The sequence below is a fragment of the Rhinatrema bivittatum genome, chromosome 9 (genome assembly GCF_901001135.1).
Source record: "Rhinatrema bivittatum chromosome 9, aRhiBiv1.1, whole genome shotgun sequence".
NCBI classification, from domain to species: Eukaryota; Metazoa; Chordata; class Amphibia; order Gymnophiona; family Rhinatrematidae; genus Rhinatrema; species Rhinatrema bivittatum.
In genome coordinates this window covers 52,484,011-52,501,562 of record NC_042623.1, presented here as the reverse complement: position 1 = coordinate 52,501,562, position 17,552 = coordinate 52,484,011, and the positions used below count along the sequence as shown (strand labels likewise).

The window sequence follows — 17,552 nt, the reverse complement described above, 5'->3', positions numbered from 1 at the left end:
ACAGGAAATGTCAGCATTTCCTATTTCAGGTCATGATATTTTCAAAACAAAATGGAAGAAAATAAAAAAAACGTGGAAAAAAATGTTAAAAAAACCCCAACTCTTTGGGGCAGACTTCCCCGAGGCCAACCAAATGGGTCCTCGAATTTTCCCCCTCCCAAAAAATGATCCTGATGATTCCCCAGGCCCCCATGTGCCCTCTCACATTCCCCAAAAAGGTTTCAGGGTCAGGAACCATCCCAGCCCGCACTTACCCCATCCATAAGGGACTGGGATGGGGGTAAGAGTCCTGAGACCAGTGCCATAATGTGACATCAAAATGGTACATTCTCAAGGCCAGCCAGTGCCATTTTCTTAGCTGCGTGCGTGTTTGCATGGCCAGACAAGAAAATGGCACCGGCCATCCCTGACAAGGTGCCATTATATGTCACAATATGACACCGGTCTCAGGGCCAACGAGCACCATTTCAGTGTAAACGACCTAAATCAGGAGGTGAGTGCATCCCTGCTGTCCTTCTGCACCCCCATGGATGGTTCCTGGCCACAAGACTTTTTGGGGGAGGGTGAGGGAGTGCATGGGAGCTTGGGGAGGCCCCGTTTTTGTTTTTGTTTGGGTGGTGGTGGTGTTATTTTGTTTTAAATTGTTTATTTTGTTCTGTAAAGGAAAAGAAATGAAAAAAAAATTTAAATAACATGATACCTGGGGGGAAAAAGCCCTAAAACAATAAAAACAAAACAAAATGACATTTTGGAGGCTGCACACCCCTATAATAAACTGCATATGTTTAGAGGCAGAATGTATGCCAAACAGCACCTCAAGACTTGAAAGATTAATATAGTGAATAGAAGAACAACATCATGCTTAGCATCACAATAAAATACCCTTTAACACAATCTGTACCCACAAGAATCATCTTTAGTAAATACAGCGCCCTATGAATAAATGAACTGATACTATCCGAGCTACTGCAGCACAAAAAAATTCTAAAGTACTGGCACTGCGTCACTAAAATGCAACTTACAAATAATTTCATCACCTCAGGTTCACCAGTCTACTAAAAATGTAATAATACTTTCATTAGTAAAAAGTATTCTTACCAGATTTTATGGCCAGCAAAACAAACACAAGTAATATTTCCTTCATCTTCCTCAGGCCAGCGTTCAAACATATCATTAACAGAACATAATTTTTCTCTGAGTCTTTCCTTCAGCCTGCTTCAGCCCTTACAGATCCCATCTTTCTGGCGCGCACACTCAAGTGAATTCAAACAAAGGTGCTGGCGTCTCTAAGGGAGTTTCTAAACACCACCGCTCTGTTTGCTTTTCTCTGGGCTGCTCGGGCCTGAGACACAGCACATTACTAGACTGTATTATTCCTGATAAAGATTGAATTGTTCCGCCATAAACCTCATTTACTTTGAAATGACTCAAGCCACAGGTTGTCAGTTATTAGACTCACGATAAACTCTGATTTATAGGATAGAAATGCCACATGTAATCAGTGGTTGGAGGGGACAGCAAAAGTCCCTCTGTTGGAAACAGGATGTTGGGCTTGATGGACCCTTGGTCTGACCCAGTATGGCAATTTCTTATGTTCTTAAGTCCTTTTTAACAGAAATTGTTCTTCTAAGGTAGGAGCAGGGAACCACCAGTCCTTGTGGGCTGCCCACCAGTTGGGTTTTCAGGATATTGCTAATGAATGTGCATACGATATATTTGCATACATGCTGCTTCAATTGTCTGTGAAGCTATCTCATGCATATTCATTGGGAATATCCTAAAAACCTGACCAGTGTTAGGAAGGTAAGTTGTGTGTCTACTGCTGAAAATCAGTGCTAAGCTCCTAACTTTGTTTTCCTCCTTAACTCTAACCCTGTAGCTGCCCACTTTTTAGAGTACTAAATTTGGTGAAACTAGGAGCCTAAATTTAAGAACTCAGTGCTAGTAAATTTTCAAAAGGGCCAATTTAGGAGTTAGGCACCTAAACCCTTTGAAAATTGATCTCTTTGTGTACTTAGCAGCAGATGTAAACATAAGTGGGTCATTTTGGTGGTTTAATTTTCAAAGGAAAAGACACAACCTTTGCCATGGGGATCCTGGAGGCAGCTCTGAGATACTATCATCCTGGATAGTTACTGCTTAGATACATCCCACCTGTCCAGACTGGTCTGACAGGACGATGAGGAAGATGAAATTGGGTTCTTACCTGTTAATTTCCTTTCCTTGAGTTCTGCCAGACTAGTCCAGAGCCCATCCCAAAGGGAGGATGATAGTCAGAGAAACAGAAAAAAACTATATGTATGTATATGCATGTTCCTCTGCCATCTTTGTGTCTATTCCCCTGGCTCCCATTCTTTTTTTTGACTGCAGAATTCTTTCGCTTTGGATTTTTTACATGTTGCCATTAGATCCCACAGGAGGTACTCCCATTTGTCCACTATTTGCATGAAGTCATCTTCAGCTTGTTCCCACTCCCTTGGGTCTAGAATCTATCAGCTTAGGAAGTCTGCTTGTATGTTGCTGGTTCCTGCTATGTGGGTAGCTGAGATATCATGGAGATGCATCTGTGACCACATCATTAGTAGTTCTGCTTCCCTCACCATTTGTATCCCCCCCCCAGCCTGTTCACATAGGCCACTGCCATGGCATTGTCTGAGAATATTTTTACTGCTTTCCCTCATAACTTTGGTAGGAAGCCTTTTAGTACCAGTCTGATCACTTGGGTCTCCAGCCTAGACCAATGTCCTTGTGCCACCTGTCCATCATGGTGGGTTCCCTATCCAGTACTGCTTACAGCTGTCATCACTGTAATCAAATAGGACTAACCACCATTCCAGGCTCTTCCTGGCCTGTCTTATGATGGGCAAAACTCTCAAAATTCTGGCTATGCAGGGACCATCTGGATAGAAACTCCTCTCTAAAGGGTGTATATGGGCCCTTGCATATGGTACCATCTCAATAGCTGCTGCCATTGACCCTAGTACTTGTAAATATGTCTGATCTCGAGGAACTGCTGAGACCATTACACTCATCATTACATTCAGCCTATTTATTCTCCTGCTTGTCATAAACACCTTTCCCCTCTTTGTATTGAAATGAGATCTGAGATACATCAATGATATATCAGTGATTGGGAAGGCTGTTCATCACGCAATCTAGCTTTTCCAGCACATGGAAGACTCTCCCTGTTGTCTGGCCCCACTCTTGGAAAGACTTGGCTCTGATCAATCATCCAGGTATGGATGTACCCAGATCCCCTCCTAGCAGAAGAAGACCACCGCCACCACTACCATGACCTTTGTAAAGATCCTGGGCGCTATTGCTAGTCCAAAGGGCAGAGTCTTGAATTGATAATGCTTTCCCATTATGGCAAAGTACAGGACTCTTGTTATTCTTTCTTGATAGGGATATGGAAGTATGTCTTCGACACGTCCAGAGCTGTCATGAATTTTCTTTTTCTTAATGCTGCAATTACTGTTTTCAAGATCTCCATCTGGATATGCAATATCTTCAGTAATTGGTTTACCATTTTCAAGTCCAGCATCTGCCAAAATGTTCCCTCTTTCTTTGAGACTACAAAATAAATTGAATACTAGCCTTTTCCTACTTCCTCTTCTTGAACTGGTACCATTGTAACTGGAGAAGCCTATCTATTGTTGTCTGAATGACCTCTCTTACCTAACTTGCATGGGGGTTCTCCCACATGATTTAAAATTACATGTGGGAGAACCCCCATCAGCAAAGAAATTAAATAGCATCGCCAAGTATTAAAAAAATTCAACAGTTGACAATTAGCAATCTTAGGTACAGACAAACAAAACTGAGGGGGTGGGGGTGCCAGGCAGTCTGTGACAGACCCCCATCCCTCCTTAATCGGTGGTGCCAGGGACAGGAAGAAAGTCAGTGGTTTACACTGTATTTGCAGTTCCTGCCATGTGTGCTCTGTCCAGGGAAGGGGCAGTGGTAATGTTGCTTTTCAAAAAAAAAAAAAAATCAGGGCCAATGCTGGCCTCCACCTTCCACTCTAGCTACAATGAGGAAAAGGAAGCAAGTTCAAAAAAAGGTCCTGGTTTGGTTTATCTTAATATACCATTAGATAAATCAAAGTAGTTAGCAAGTAGCACATTTAAACGTAATCAGAGAAAATTATTTTTCACTCAATGCACAATTAAGCTCTGGAGCTTATTGGCAGAGGATGTGGTTAATGCAGTTACTGTAGCTGGGTTTAAAAAAGGTTTGGATAAGTTCTTGGAGAAGTCCATTAAATGTTATTAATCAAGTTGACTTAGGAAATAGCCACTGCATTTACTGGCATCAGTAGCATGGGATCTACTTAGTGTTTGGGTACTTGCCAGGTACTTGTAGCCTGGATTGGCCACTATTGGAAACAGGATGCTGGGCTTGATGGACCCTTGGTCTGACCAAGTATGGAAATTTCTTATGTTTTTATGTTTTAATGAAGTCATCTATTATTGGTGTCTTTAGCTCCAGTGCATACCTCTGTTGGATTATTTCTAAGATCCACTAGTCTTTAGTGATGCGCGCCCACTCCTCGTAATACCGCTGTAAACACCCTTTTACTGACATGAGTAAGGATTGGCCCTTGAAACTGTCATTGTAGGTCCTTTCTTGCTGTAGGCCTTTGGGTGCCACTGACTCAGCTAGCTTGCCTACTGCCATGAAAGGGCTGAACTCGGACAAGTGGCTTGGACCTCTGGATATTCAGAAATCTACCTGATCAATACTGTCTGCTATCCCTCAGGTGCGATCTAGGAAAACTCTCTGTCCTCTAGCAGCCTCTGCGGCTTTGATTCCCCCAAGTCCTTATCTGGCTTTTACAGCTCCTCCCCAAACAATAGCTTTCCCTTAATAGGTAGCTTACTTAACCTGGCTTTAGAAGCAGAGTCTGCCACCCAGTTCCTGAACCATAACAGGCGCCTGGCCAACACCACTGTTGCTACCTGATTGGAGAATGTCTTAATCAGGTCATAAGAACACAAGAAGTTGCCTTACTGGGTAAGACTGAGGATCCATCAAGCCCAGAATCATGTTTCCCACAGTGGCTAATCCAGGCTACAAGTGCCTGGCAAGTACCCAAACATTAACTAGATCCCATGCTACTGATGCTGGTAATAAGCAGTGGCTATTCCCTAAGTCAAGATGATTAATAGCAGTTTATGGACTTCTCCTCCAGGAACTTATCTACATTTTTTTAAACCCAGCTACACTAACTGCCTTAACTACATCCTCTGGCAATGAACTCCAGAGCTTAAGTGTGCACTGAGTTAAAAATAATTTTCTTCAATTTGTTTTAAATTTGCTACTTGATAACTTTGAGGAGCAAATAATAGATTTGTATTATCCAAAAGAGTAAATACTTATCCAAAAGAGTAAAGAATTACCCATTCAAGTCCTTTCATGATTTTATAGTCCTCTATGATATCCCCCCTCAGCTATCTCTTCTCCAAGCTGAACAGCCCTAACCTCTTTAGTTTTTCCTCACAGGGGAACTGTTCCATCCCCTTTATCATTTTGGTTGCCCTTCTCTGTACCTTCTGCATCGCAACTATATCTTTTTTGAGATGCGATGACCAGACTTGCACACAATATTCATGATGTGGTCTCACCATGGAGTGATACAGAGGCATTATGACATTCTCCGTTTTATTCACCATTCCCTTCCTAATAATTCCTAACATTCCTAATAATTCCTAACAATCTGTTTACATTTTTGACCACTGCAGCACACTGAGCAGACAATTTCAAGCATTGTCCACTATGACGCCTAGATCTTTTTCCTGGGTGGTAGCTCCTAATATGGAACCTAACATCATAGGTTATTTTTCCCTATATGCATCACCTTGCACTTGTCCACATTAAATTTCATCTACCATTGGATGTCCAATCTTCCAGTCTCGCAGGATCCTTCTGCAGTTTATCACAATCTACTTATGATTTAACAGAATCATATAAGTCATATAAGGTATCCACTAAGAAGGCCGCACCTGTTTCCAAATATGCTGTTTCTCCACTACTGACTTGCGATCTCTCAATTTATGCACCCAATGGAGCTTGTTGGACCCAGCGCACTAGTGCTCTCACCACATATCTTCCACAAATTGCTGTTTGCAAAGATACACTGGCCAAATTAAAGTTCTTATTCAGTAGTGACTACACCTTCCTATCCTGAGGGTCCTTCAATGCCGAGCCTCCCTCCACTGGCATCGATGTTTTCTTGCCACTTCTGTCACTACTGCATCCACTTTAGGCACCCGAAATAGGAGTTCTTTCTCCAGCTGCTGAACAGGGTTCAGTTTTTCCATTGCCTTGATAGTTCTCAATGCCAAATTGGGGGGCAGTTTTACATACACAGTCAGAGGTAGGAACAGCACAGCAGGTGTGTGGGGGTGGGGTCCACCCCGGGTGACAGCCAGGAGTTCGGCGGCCGCGAGTGGAGCCCATTCCGCTTGTGGCAGAAGAAGAGAGAGGGGAGTGGGGTAGAAAGTGAGAGAGAGAGTGTTTGTGTCTATGTGCGTGTTAGAGTATGTGTGTGTGTGTGTGTGTGTGTGTGTGTGTGTGTGTGTGTAGTGAGGGATGCATGTTTGTGTGTGAGAGAGGGAGCTGTGTGAAGGGGTGTGGGAAAGTGTGTACAAGAGAGAGAGGAAGCCTGTATGAGGGAGGCAGGAACTGGAGATCACTAGGTGGGGGGGTTAAGGAGGGATGGAGAAGTGGGGGGGGGGGGAGGGATGGAGAAGTGAATGGGGGGGGGGTGGGATGGAGGGACAGAGAATTGAATCTGGGTGTGTGCGTGCACCAAAAGAAGTATCCACCCCGGGTGCCAAATACTTTAGGTACGACACTGCAGCACAGTACACATCAGTGAAGATTTTATGTGATTTGGAGTGATGAAAGGTACACAAAGATGAGATTGGTACATTGTACTCTCGACCTAGCTTGATATCAGCTAGGTATAGAGTGCATCAAGCTAGGTCGATCATACATTGTACAAATGTCATCTTTTTATATCTTTTATCACTCCAAAACACATAAAATCTTTACTGATGGTAACTGTGCTATTGCTGTTCATACCTCTGACTGTGCATGTAAAACTGCCCCCCAAAACCTAGCCCACCAACAAAACTCATCCCGAGTTCAGAATGCCCCCTTTTACAGTGGTATAAAAACTTAACTAATATGTGTGCCTTCCCAGAGGCAGGATCTATCTCTCTCTCTCTCTCACACACACACTCAGGAAAAAAGGTGTAGTTATTTCCAGTGTTAAAATGTTAAGCAGCCCTCATTTTCAGTTACTCCTCCCACTTGACTAAAGTTTTAAAATTTGCATATGCATATTTATCGCATGTGTTACTGCATTATGGTGGGCGTTAGGACCCTAATGCCCGTGATAAGGCCCTAACGCAATTTGAAGATTGACCCCCCATAATTTGGAAGGCACGATCTTCTGTGCTATGAAACATATTGTGTGTGGTTCTTTGTGCTAAGGGCAGCAGTAGTCCTGACAAGTGCATTATTATGCAAGAGTGTACTTCTACTGAACCAATCAGATTGTAGCAAATTCTTCACTCATTTTATAATATTTTCTAGTTCAGGGGTAGGCAACTCTGATTCTTGAGTGCCGCAAGCTGGTTGGCATGCCACTGAATATCTCTTGTAACTTATCCGGATAAGTCATATCTGACCAAGTTACTTAACCAGCCAGCGCTCAGTATCAGGCCCCTCATGTATTTTTAGTGTGGATATCTTGAATATTCAACCAGCTTGCAGCACTCAAGGACAGGAATTGTTTACCCTCATTCTAGTTGCTAATGTTCCCTGAATTCTTGTAGATGTAGGCGAGATTTACCATTAGTATTTTCCTATACACTTCTGGGAATGCAAAGAAAGAAGTTTTGCTCCAGTTTTACCAATTTTGAACATAGGATAATAACAGAGAAAAGCAGTGTTAGTCAATTTACAGTGAGGTGCAACCAGGTTTATCTAGAAATGATGAGAAATATTCCTTAGGTTGTTTTCTAAAATATTTACTAGGAAATATCTCGTTTGTGAACAATTTGAACATAGGTAGTTTAAGATATTATGCAAGCAAAATGTCCTTGAGCAGTCCGTAGGCAGATACTGCTGGCAAAACACATAAGGATCATTTCAAATTTCTCAGCAATAGGTAAACATGATTCCTGGCCAGGAGAGCAGGAGCAATATAAAACCCCAGATGTAACCCAAGTCAGATGTACAGAAGGTGCATTCAAGGTGTTTATTCTCAGGATGACCCCTTTGCTGCTCTCGGTGGGGCCACACATGGAAGAAAACAGCCACTGACTTCTGCTTCCGTGTTTATGTAGCTCCTTCTGCAATCTAATTTCAGACTATGGACTGCAATAGACTTACTCTGAGGCAGCAGGAAAAGAAACATTTCATAAAGATGTTCTTTCTCCATGCTCATTTAAGGCATGCTTTGCTCCCTTACTACAGTTTTTTCCCCCTTGCTCAATAGCAAAGGGACCTTTTGAGCTTTTTGGATCATCCCTAAGATTTTCTCTGCCTCGGGTATGGGGATTGGTCAAGCTCCCTCTAAATAACTGGGGTTGAGAATGAGAAATTTGTGGCTGTTTTAGTTCTTGAAGAGAGTTTTTCAAAGGACCCTAGTAGGCCCTACAGCCTACACAAAAGGGTTATGGTTTTTGAGTCCTCATGGACCAGGAGAGCATTTCCATGTGGAGAGAAAGAAGAAAAGAGAGTAAGTTGTCTTTTTTTTTTTTAAATCATCTTTTACTTGAAGAGAGCCGGTTCTTTTGGGATTTGCTCTAGCTTCAGGAGAGAGTTCATGCTGCCTGAAAGGAGTAGATTTAGGCTACTGGTTGCCCTGGGATAAGTCTAAGTGGGTCTGCTGTTTGCCCTGAAGAAACATAGAAACATAGAAAATGATGGCAGAAAAGGACCACATGGTCCATCCAGTCTGCCCCGCAAGCTTATGGTAGCATCTGCTGTGCCATACAAGTCACCCCCTTACTTAGTTTCCCAAACCACAAAAGTCAGGGCCTTTGTTGGTTGCTATCTGGGTCCAATTCCCCGTTACCTCTTGCCTTTGAAGCAGAGAGCAATGTTGGAGCTGCATCCAAAGTATGAAGGCTTATTGGTTAAGGGTAGTAACCACCACACCAGCAAGTTACTCTCATGCACTCTTTTCCTCATTTCCATCCTTTAGCCTTAAGGGATCCACAGTGTTTATCCCATGCCCCTTTGAAATCTTTGACTGATTTTGTCTTCACCACCTCCTCCGGAAGGGCATTCCAGTCATCCACCACCCTCTCCGTGAAGAAATATTTCCTGACGTTGGTCCTGAATCATTCTCCCTGAAGTTTCATTATGTGACCCCTAGTTCTACTGATTTCTTTCCAATGGAAAGGTTTGTCGATTGAAACCTTTCAAGCAGCAGAGAATAAAGTTGGGGTTTCCCCTCATTTGACAGGAGGATGCTTTACAGCCACCATTCCTACCCACTGGAGGAGATGAGGAGATGTGGATTTTTTTACTTCCCCCTTCCTGATACTGGAAAAGGACACTGATTTGGAAATAAAGATTTTATGGAGAGACTGAGGCACTTGGATTTAATTTCACTATTTTTGTATTTTTTCATCTTGAAGTTTTATGGTTTGGACTTTGATGAGTTAAAGTAAATATTTATTATTTGAACATCACACAAGTGTCCTGCCTGGGATTTTCCAAGCTCACTAAAGAGACCAGTCAAGCCCATGAAGAGTGAGTATATTGGGAGAATGATTTGAGACATTTTGAGAGCCTGCATAAGGACCTCCACACTACTGCACCTATCATCCCGGAGGCTTGGCCTTCTCCTCACCAGTGGAACCCCGGCACCCAATGGAAGTCTGATAAATGGAAAGGAAGATTAGAGGTTCGGGAAGACAGTTTAGTCTTGGGACTTGTGTGGCCCCTGTATTTGGGTTCACTGCTGAAGAAGAGATTACACTCACTTTATACATTTTTCATATAATTTAATACATTCACGAGAGTGCATATATTATAACAGCAAGGAATGCTTCCAGACTTATGTCTGGCCCTACTGGGATCCCTACAAAGGAGCATGGCCTAGTGGTTAGGTCAGGACAATGTAGAGTAGAGGAATGTATTATCTTGACCTCAGAACCACCCACCAGAGGCTGTCATAATGGTTTATTCCTGCTTGCAGATATGCAAGTGATCCCTAATGTCTGTGTGAACTTTTAGTTTGAATTTAGAGAGAGAAGTATCACTTCCTTTCAGTTTCTCTTGTTTGCAGAGTAAAGGGCAAAGCATTGCTGACTGCTGAGGAGTCTTAGAAAGTACAGTGATTATACCTAGTAGTTGCTAAATTAACTCTGGGATTTTTGAGTAGTTCACTGTTATACCTAGTAGTTGCTAAATTAACTCAGATTTTTTAGTAGTTCACTGTTAAGGTGATTTATGTTGTAAGAAAGGTTTTATCTACACCTTGTCTCCATGAAAGCACAGAGTGCATGGAAGAAGTTTTCTTTTTTTTTCTTCAGATCATCTTGGTGCCTCTCAGTCTGAAAGATCCCTTTGCCCATCTGGCAATTAGTAAAGAAGGAGTGAATCAGGTTACAGTACCAGATAGAAGGAAAGAGGAGAAACTGAGTCACCATACTGGAGAGAGAAGTGAGGAGAGAAGAATAATGGATAGTAGAAGAGCAAACAGTGGATCACAGGTGTAGCCCTTGGGAGGAAAAACCTGAATAATGGACCTAAAGATTGTAAATGGACCCCATTTGCAAAGTTCTATAAGGCATTCAAATCAATCTGAGTGTCTAGTGCTCCCTGTGGGCAGAAGATTAGCTTCAAAGCCCTTTTTTGTTGGTTGCATTGCACAGCCTCTTCAGTCCCTCTGTATACAGCACTGATAATCTTCAAGGTCTATAATAGCAATAAATCATGCTGAGAGCTAAGTGGTTTCCAACTTAATTTTACTAAATCGTTGATAAGACGGATGTAAGGTTCTCTACAGCTCTTTCAGGCCAATACAGAACGGTGCGCTCGGCCAAGTGCACCGTTTAGCCCCGTTTGACCGCACATTTTACACGCGCTATTATTACCCCTTATACTGTAAGGGGTAATTGCTCATGGAAAATGCGCGGCCAACCCCCCCCCCCCCCGAAACTAATAGTGCTCATCACAATCAAATGCGGATTGATGAGCCTATTAGTTATACCCGCTTGGCCGCACATTTTACTCTCAGAAATTAACGCCTGCCCAAAGGCAGGCATTAATCAGGGACAACACCGGGAAAGGTGTATAGAAAAGCAGAAAAAACTGCTTTACTGTACACCCTCCAACTTAATATCATGGCGATATTAAGTCAGAGGTCCCCCCCCCCCAAAAAAAAGCTGTTTGCTGGTCCGCGGGTTGGAAAACGGATGCTCAATTTTACCGGCATCTGTTTCCTGAACCTGTGGCTGTCAGTGGGTTTGACAACCGACGCCGGTAAAATTAAGCCTCGGTTGTCAGACCCGCTGACAGCCGCCGCTTCCGCTAATAAGGAGGCGCTAGGGATGTGCTGGTGTCCCTAGCACCTCCTTATTAGCGTGGGCCCTAATTTAAATAAAGAATTGCGCGCTCAGGAGAGGTGCCTGGCCGCGCGTCGGGAGAGCGGGCTCTCGCCTCGGAGTGCCGGCTCTCCCGTGGAGTTTATTGTATCGGCCTGTTTGATAGTAAATGCAATTGATTGACAGATTGGAAAAATTAATACATTTGTGGCCTTACTCAAGGTTTGAGGTCAGCAGGTACCCATTTACTTTGGCTTCAGACAGCAGAGTCCTATAAATTACAGAGCTCTCTTAAACGAGTCTCTTTTTTTTAAATAGGTCCAAAATTATGGAATGATCTCCTAATAGAAATAAGGTCTCAGAGAGATATTAAAGTATTTAGGAAGATGGATAAGACACACTATTTTAAGATGGCTTGTGAATAAATTTGTTTAGAGTTTTATCGTTTTTATATGTTTTTTTGTATTTGAATTATATTTGTTGTTTATATTATAATGTTTGTGGTGATTTTATGACTGTATTTTATGTAATCCACACTGAATTTATGAATGGAAGCTACGGAATGTAAAAATGTCAAACAAATAAATAAAATAAATAAATACTTTCCCAGCAAAAGTCTAGCATTTAGAAAAGCCAATTCCTTAATAATTTCTCTCTTTCGCCTTTCCAGTTGATTAGACTGAGGAAAGTGTAAACTTTTTCCCAAAATTCCAAATTTATTTACAACTTACTCCCATTGTGGAATGGATAACATTTTAGTCCCAATTACTTAACAGAAAGAAAAGCCCCAATTCTCATACCTCTCTTGTAGTCTTCACTATTCTCCTTGGTTTCCTTCTGACAGTACCAAGTTGGCATTCTCCTCCCAAGTATAACACACCTGGGTAAGTAGAAAAAAATACTCTTATATAATATCTTTTTAACTCCTTCTCTGTCTTAATGGATGTAAATCCATTCTCTGTTATGACACTGCTTCTCCTCAGGTCCTTTCTAAGAGAAAGATGCCTCCTCCTCTGAATAATCAAAAATATGAGCTCCTGGGTCTTAGGGTTTTCAGTCCCTTAAACCAAAACAGAAAACTCTTACTCAGAAAGTAAAAAAAATGAGAGAAAGGGAGGGTAGAAAAACTTCCTTCTCCAGTACAAAAAGGTCTCCAAAACTCTGAATCAAAAATAGAGTTAAGGCACTCTGTTTCCATTTCTTTATCCAGGTTTCTGTGAAGAAGACCCTTAGAGTCCTTTTCCCATAAAAATAAACACTGAGGGACTCCACAGCCAGGGCAACTCAAGAAAATTGAACTAAGAATCCACACTCTAAAATGGTGGCAGGGGTTTATAAATGCTGAAGCACCCACAATCTATTTCTCCCACATGGGGGAGCCCAAACTCCAACCTCTACTCACTAACTTATGAATGGAAGCTGCGAAATATAAAAATGTCTAATAAATAATAATAATCTCTCTGTAACTCCCCAAGATTGTGGTTCACTCCTTTTGGTAAGGAAATCTATGGTTCCTTACACAAGTATTACACTATTAAAGTGGTTGGCTTCTTGCCCCCTCTTCTGTATATAGTATTTATTTTATTTATTTACTTTCCGTTCACCCCCTCTTTATTTCTTATTCCAAGTTAAGGCATCCTTGTTATAATGTAACTGTATGCTCCGTACTTCTTGTTGATTGGTTAATTATATTTTTGCTTAGTTCATTGTAAACCGAGTTGATTTGATTTGTATCAAGAAAGTCGGTATATAAAAGCCTTTAATAAATAAATAAATATTTGAGTGGGGCCTGAGAGCAATCATGCACTCACAGGCCTTGTGGTAAGCTCGCCCCGCTCCACCAAAACAGGTTTCCTATTATCACTGAAACCCATGCAAGGGGCAGGGCTGCAGACAGGCCGGTAAGCACATGATAGCTTGCAGACTTTGTGCTGAATTTTCTTACAGGATTCTGTGGTTGCTGCATTCACCAGGACAGTGGCGCAGGGACAGGCCTGGAAGGTAGCATGGTTGTGGCATGCCTGAGTTTATGAAAATTTGACAATGGAGACAGTTGCTTACATTGCTTATGCTGAAATCTAGGCCTGCAATTACATGTGTGGCTGAGTATACAGCTAAATTTATTCATTCAAAATTTGAGCAGGTAGTTTTAGGCCTGCTATTTGTGCAGTTGTGGTTACCAGGTTAAATTTAGCTAAGCAGTGCTGGTTATCATGCTAACTTGCTAAGTTCAAAAGCCCACCCCAGGAACAGCTCTGTCTCAGTAACTTTTTTTTACCTGGATAAATGTGTATGGCCTGTGATTTTAACTGCAAAATTCTATCCAAATAGAGAGGTCATATTTTTACCTGGGTAAAAATTTTTATCTGGCTAAATCCTGATTTTAGATAGGTGCATTTTTGAATACCCACCCTAATTTATATTTATTTCCCAAGTGCTTTGCACACAAAAAATGTAAATGTAATGGGGCCTAAATTAGGTTCTGGTCACTAGAAATTTGTCTTGGGATAAATGTTGAGGACTATCACTTAACCTCTATTTTTGGGTTATGGTGATGTGTTATCATGGTAGAGGTTTATTAAGGAGATTTGGCATATTCTTTTAAGAAAGTGTGTTGAAAGAGACCCTCCAGACAGGCTTCCTTGGGTCAATTTAAGGTGGTGTTTAGAGTGGTAAGTGGGATTCTTACTGAAGATTTTCTATGAGGTTGATTGGGGCATAGGGAGCTCTACATCTCCTAGAAGGGCAGTTGGTCCACTCAGTCCAGCAAGACCAAGTCATGGGAGGCAAATGAACCATTAATGGACTTGTGGATAGTGCCTAGAAGCAACCCAGGGAGTTTATGGACTATAACAAGCTTGTGGAAATCCTTTGGAAAGTGTGTGAAGAGAACGGATGGGACTATGACTGAGAAGAATTCTGTGAATGGATGTGAGTACTGAATATTGTCTGCTGAAGGAGAAGTATGGAGTAGAGGTGGGCATTCATTTGCAACGAAATAGGAAATAAAGACAATATTTCTGATTTCATTGCATTTCGGATTTTAAAAAAAAGAAAGGAAAAACCATAAAATTTCATGTTGTTTTTCCTATTGATTTTTTGGGGAGTTAAAAAAAAAGCAACATAAAAAAAACCAGAACACATCCCAACCCTACCCATTTATTAGAATATAGAGCCCCCCCCCCACCAGTGGGCCCCCCCCCACCCCAACCCGAGCCCACCCTTCCCAACCCCCACAAGACTCACCAAAAAACTCCTGGTGGTCTAGTGGGAGGCCCGGGAGTGACCTCCTGCTCCCTGATCAGTGGATGCCATTAGTCAAAAAGGCGCTGGCCGCCCTTTGCCCCTACCATGTGACAGGGGCTGCTCAATGGAACCAGTAGCATCTTTTGGAGGAAAAGTCCATTAACCAATATTAAGGTAGAGTTGCAGAAATCCATTGCTTATTCTTGGGATAAGCAGCTTGGAATTTATTTACCCCCTTGGGATCCTGCCAGGTACTTGTGACCTGGCTTGGCCACTGTTGGAAACAGGATACTGAGCTTGATGGACCTTTGGTCTGACCCAGTATGGCAAGTCTTATGTTTTTTTTAAAAAAGAAAGCATATAAAATAGCATAATACCCAGATTTCAGAATGCTATGAACGGCAAAGATCAACATAGCATTGTTTTGGAAATGTGAATGTATGCTTGTGAAATGGAGTCATTAATGATCACCTGGACCATATTTTTGTGCACAACACAGTATATAAGCTACAGCTCATATGTAAATTAAAAAAGATATTTTTAAGATTTTTTGCAAGGTAAATATTAACTTCAGGTACAAAAAATGGAGGGTTTTTCAATATGATCTATATAGAGCCTCATCAGGTCTTTTGACAATTTGGCTCATTCTCTGGGGTCTTTTCCTCCATATTAAAAATATTTTCTTTGAAGTTTCATTCCCATTACTCGTTTCTTTTTGTGAGACTTAGAAGCTTATATTTATTGGTGTGTGTTATTTACAAGCTTCTTATCCTCGAGTCTGTTGTGATCCTAAGCATGGTTCTTCCATGCAGATCACCCCAGCCCTCTTGGAAGTCTGATGCTAGGGCAAAAAAAATCTATAAAATTTCTTGTTTCATTTTGTTTCATTTCCATTCTGAAAGAACCCAAAACTGTTTTGTTCCGTCCATAATAACATAATGTTTGACATACTGGGCCATACCAAAGGTCCATTAAGCCCAGTGCTTCCTCATCCAGTGGGAGCACTGAGAGGAGTGGATCACCTTGCTGGTGGCTGAAAGGCTGAAAGGAATCAGTAAGTTTTTGCTTGGGAAATTTTCTTTTTTTAAAGTATTGGGGTGAAGTTAACTATTTGGGAATATTATTTAGTGTGTTTGTGCTTTTAATAGTCAGTAAGGCAGCGAATAAACAGAAGTTAGATTGTTTGTATTTTTAAATAGTTAGTCAGTAAGGCAGCTAATAAGCAGTAGTTAGTGTGTTTATTTTTAATATTCTATAAGGCAGTTAATTAATTAATTAATTTATTTGTTTTTATATACCGACGTTCATCAGGAACATCACATCAGTTTACAATATACTACATAAATACAGTTAAAAAAAACCCAAAACACAATTAGTTACATCAGAGAATTAAAAAACACTCAACTAATATACAATAAAACTTATTATAAAAGTGAAATTAAAATCAGACAAAATTAAAATAAAATAGAAATATAGGCTATATAAAAAGGTACTCTGCTTTCTGAAAAGAATGAAATCATATATTGCAAATAATAGTACAAAGCAGGCAATTAAGTATAGGCTTGCTGGAACAGCCAAGTTTTTAAATTTTTTTTTAAGCTTCTGGGGTTTGGCTCTTGTTTTATTTATTTATTATTTATTGAGGTAAAGAGTTTCCTATATGGGGGCCTGCTAATGATAAGGCACGCTCTCTTACTGAAGTGAGATGAACTAATTTTGGAGACGGTATTGGTAGGGTACCATTGCTGGCTGAGCATGTGGTTCTTTGGGTGGTATGAAAATGGAGGGCTGCACTAAGCAATTCTACATTGTCGTTGTATAATGTTTTGTGAATTAATGTTAGACTTTTGTAGAGAATTCTGTGTGATATCAGAAGCCAATGCAATTCCTTCAAAATGGGTGTTATGTGATCATTTTTTTGGGTATTAGTCAGAACTCGGGCAAAAGTGTTCTGTAATAATTGAAGGGGTCTGATCATGGAAGATGGGAGGCCTAGCAGGATGGCATTACAGCTACATCAGGAAATATAGCAAATTGTTGGCCAAAAAACTCTTGTCTGAGGCATGAAAAAACATTTTCATGGTCCAAATTCTATCAGGTTCCAGGGCAAATACCACCAATAAAGTGGCAAAGCCCTCAATATCGACCTGAGAGTCCTGAAGCATGGCTGTTAAATTATCTAATACACTGGGTTGTATAGAAAGATTGCTCAGCAGGACAGCAGAAGGTCTAAAAGAAACATAAAAAGCTTTAGTGATAGGTGGTAATAAGCAGAAGTTAGAGTGTTTGTATATTAAAAACAAAAAAAACAAAAGTAGCCAGAAGCTAGAAATAAGCTAGGAGCAGTGTATACCTAAATAAAAAGGTTGAAAAGTTCAGTTCAGTTACTCACCTTGGAAAGGTGTTAAGGTAGTGTGATTTGGTTAATTAGATACCAACATTTGTTAATCAAGAGAACAGTGAGTCACTCTGGCTGACTATCTGAAGCTAGACTGTTTTTACTTCCCAATCCTACCCACCCCTAGCTCATCCTTTAATTTATAGGCAGGTGCCACTTTCACAAAAAAAAACCAAAACCCTTATTGAGAGTTTGATCATTCCCCTGTAGGCGACTACCAGACGTAGTGAATTCACTAATATATTTAAAGGATGTTAATTAGACACATTCCTACGCCCATAGCAACCTAAAACTTAAGTAGGAACTGAACAAATTTGAGATGAAGGCAGCAG

At 41.1% G+C, this 17,552-nt stretch overlaps 1 protein-coding gene across 2 annotated transcripts in view; it reads right to left on the bottom strand.

Annotated features, from left to right (window-relative positions):
• CDHR3 (cadherin related family member 3) overlaps positions 1-12,451 on the bottom strand; it is a 162,027-nt gene extending 149,576 nt beyond the window's left edge. The window contains exon 1 of one of the 2 annotated variants that reach the window (XM_029616027.1): positions 12,377-12,451. In XM_029616027.1, coding sequence (XP_029471887.1) covers positions 12,377-12,434 — 58 coding nt within the window. In that variant the 5' untranslated portion in view covers positions 12,435-12,451. Of the gene's footprint in view, positions 1-1,098; positions 1,246-12,376 lie in introns of those variants that run through there. The other variant, XM_029616026.1, reaches the window with a different exon arrangement.
• Between the last annotated feature and the right edge of the window lie 5,101 nt (positions 12,452-17,552).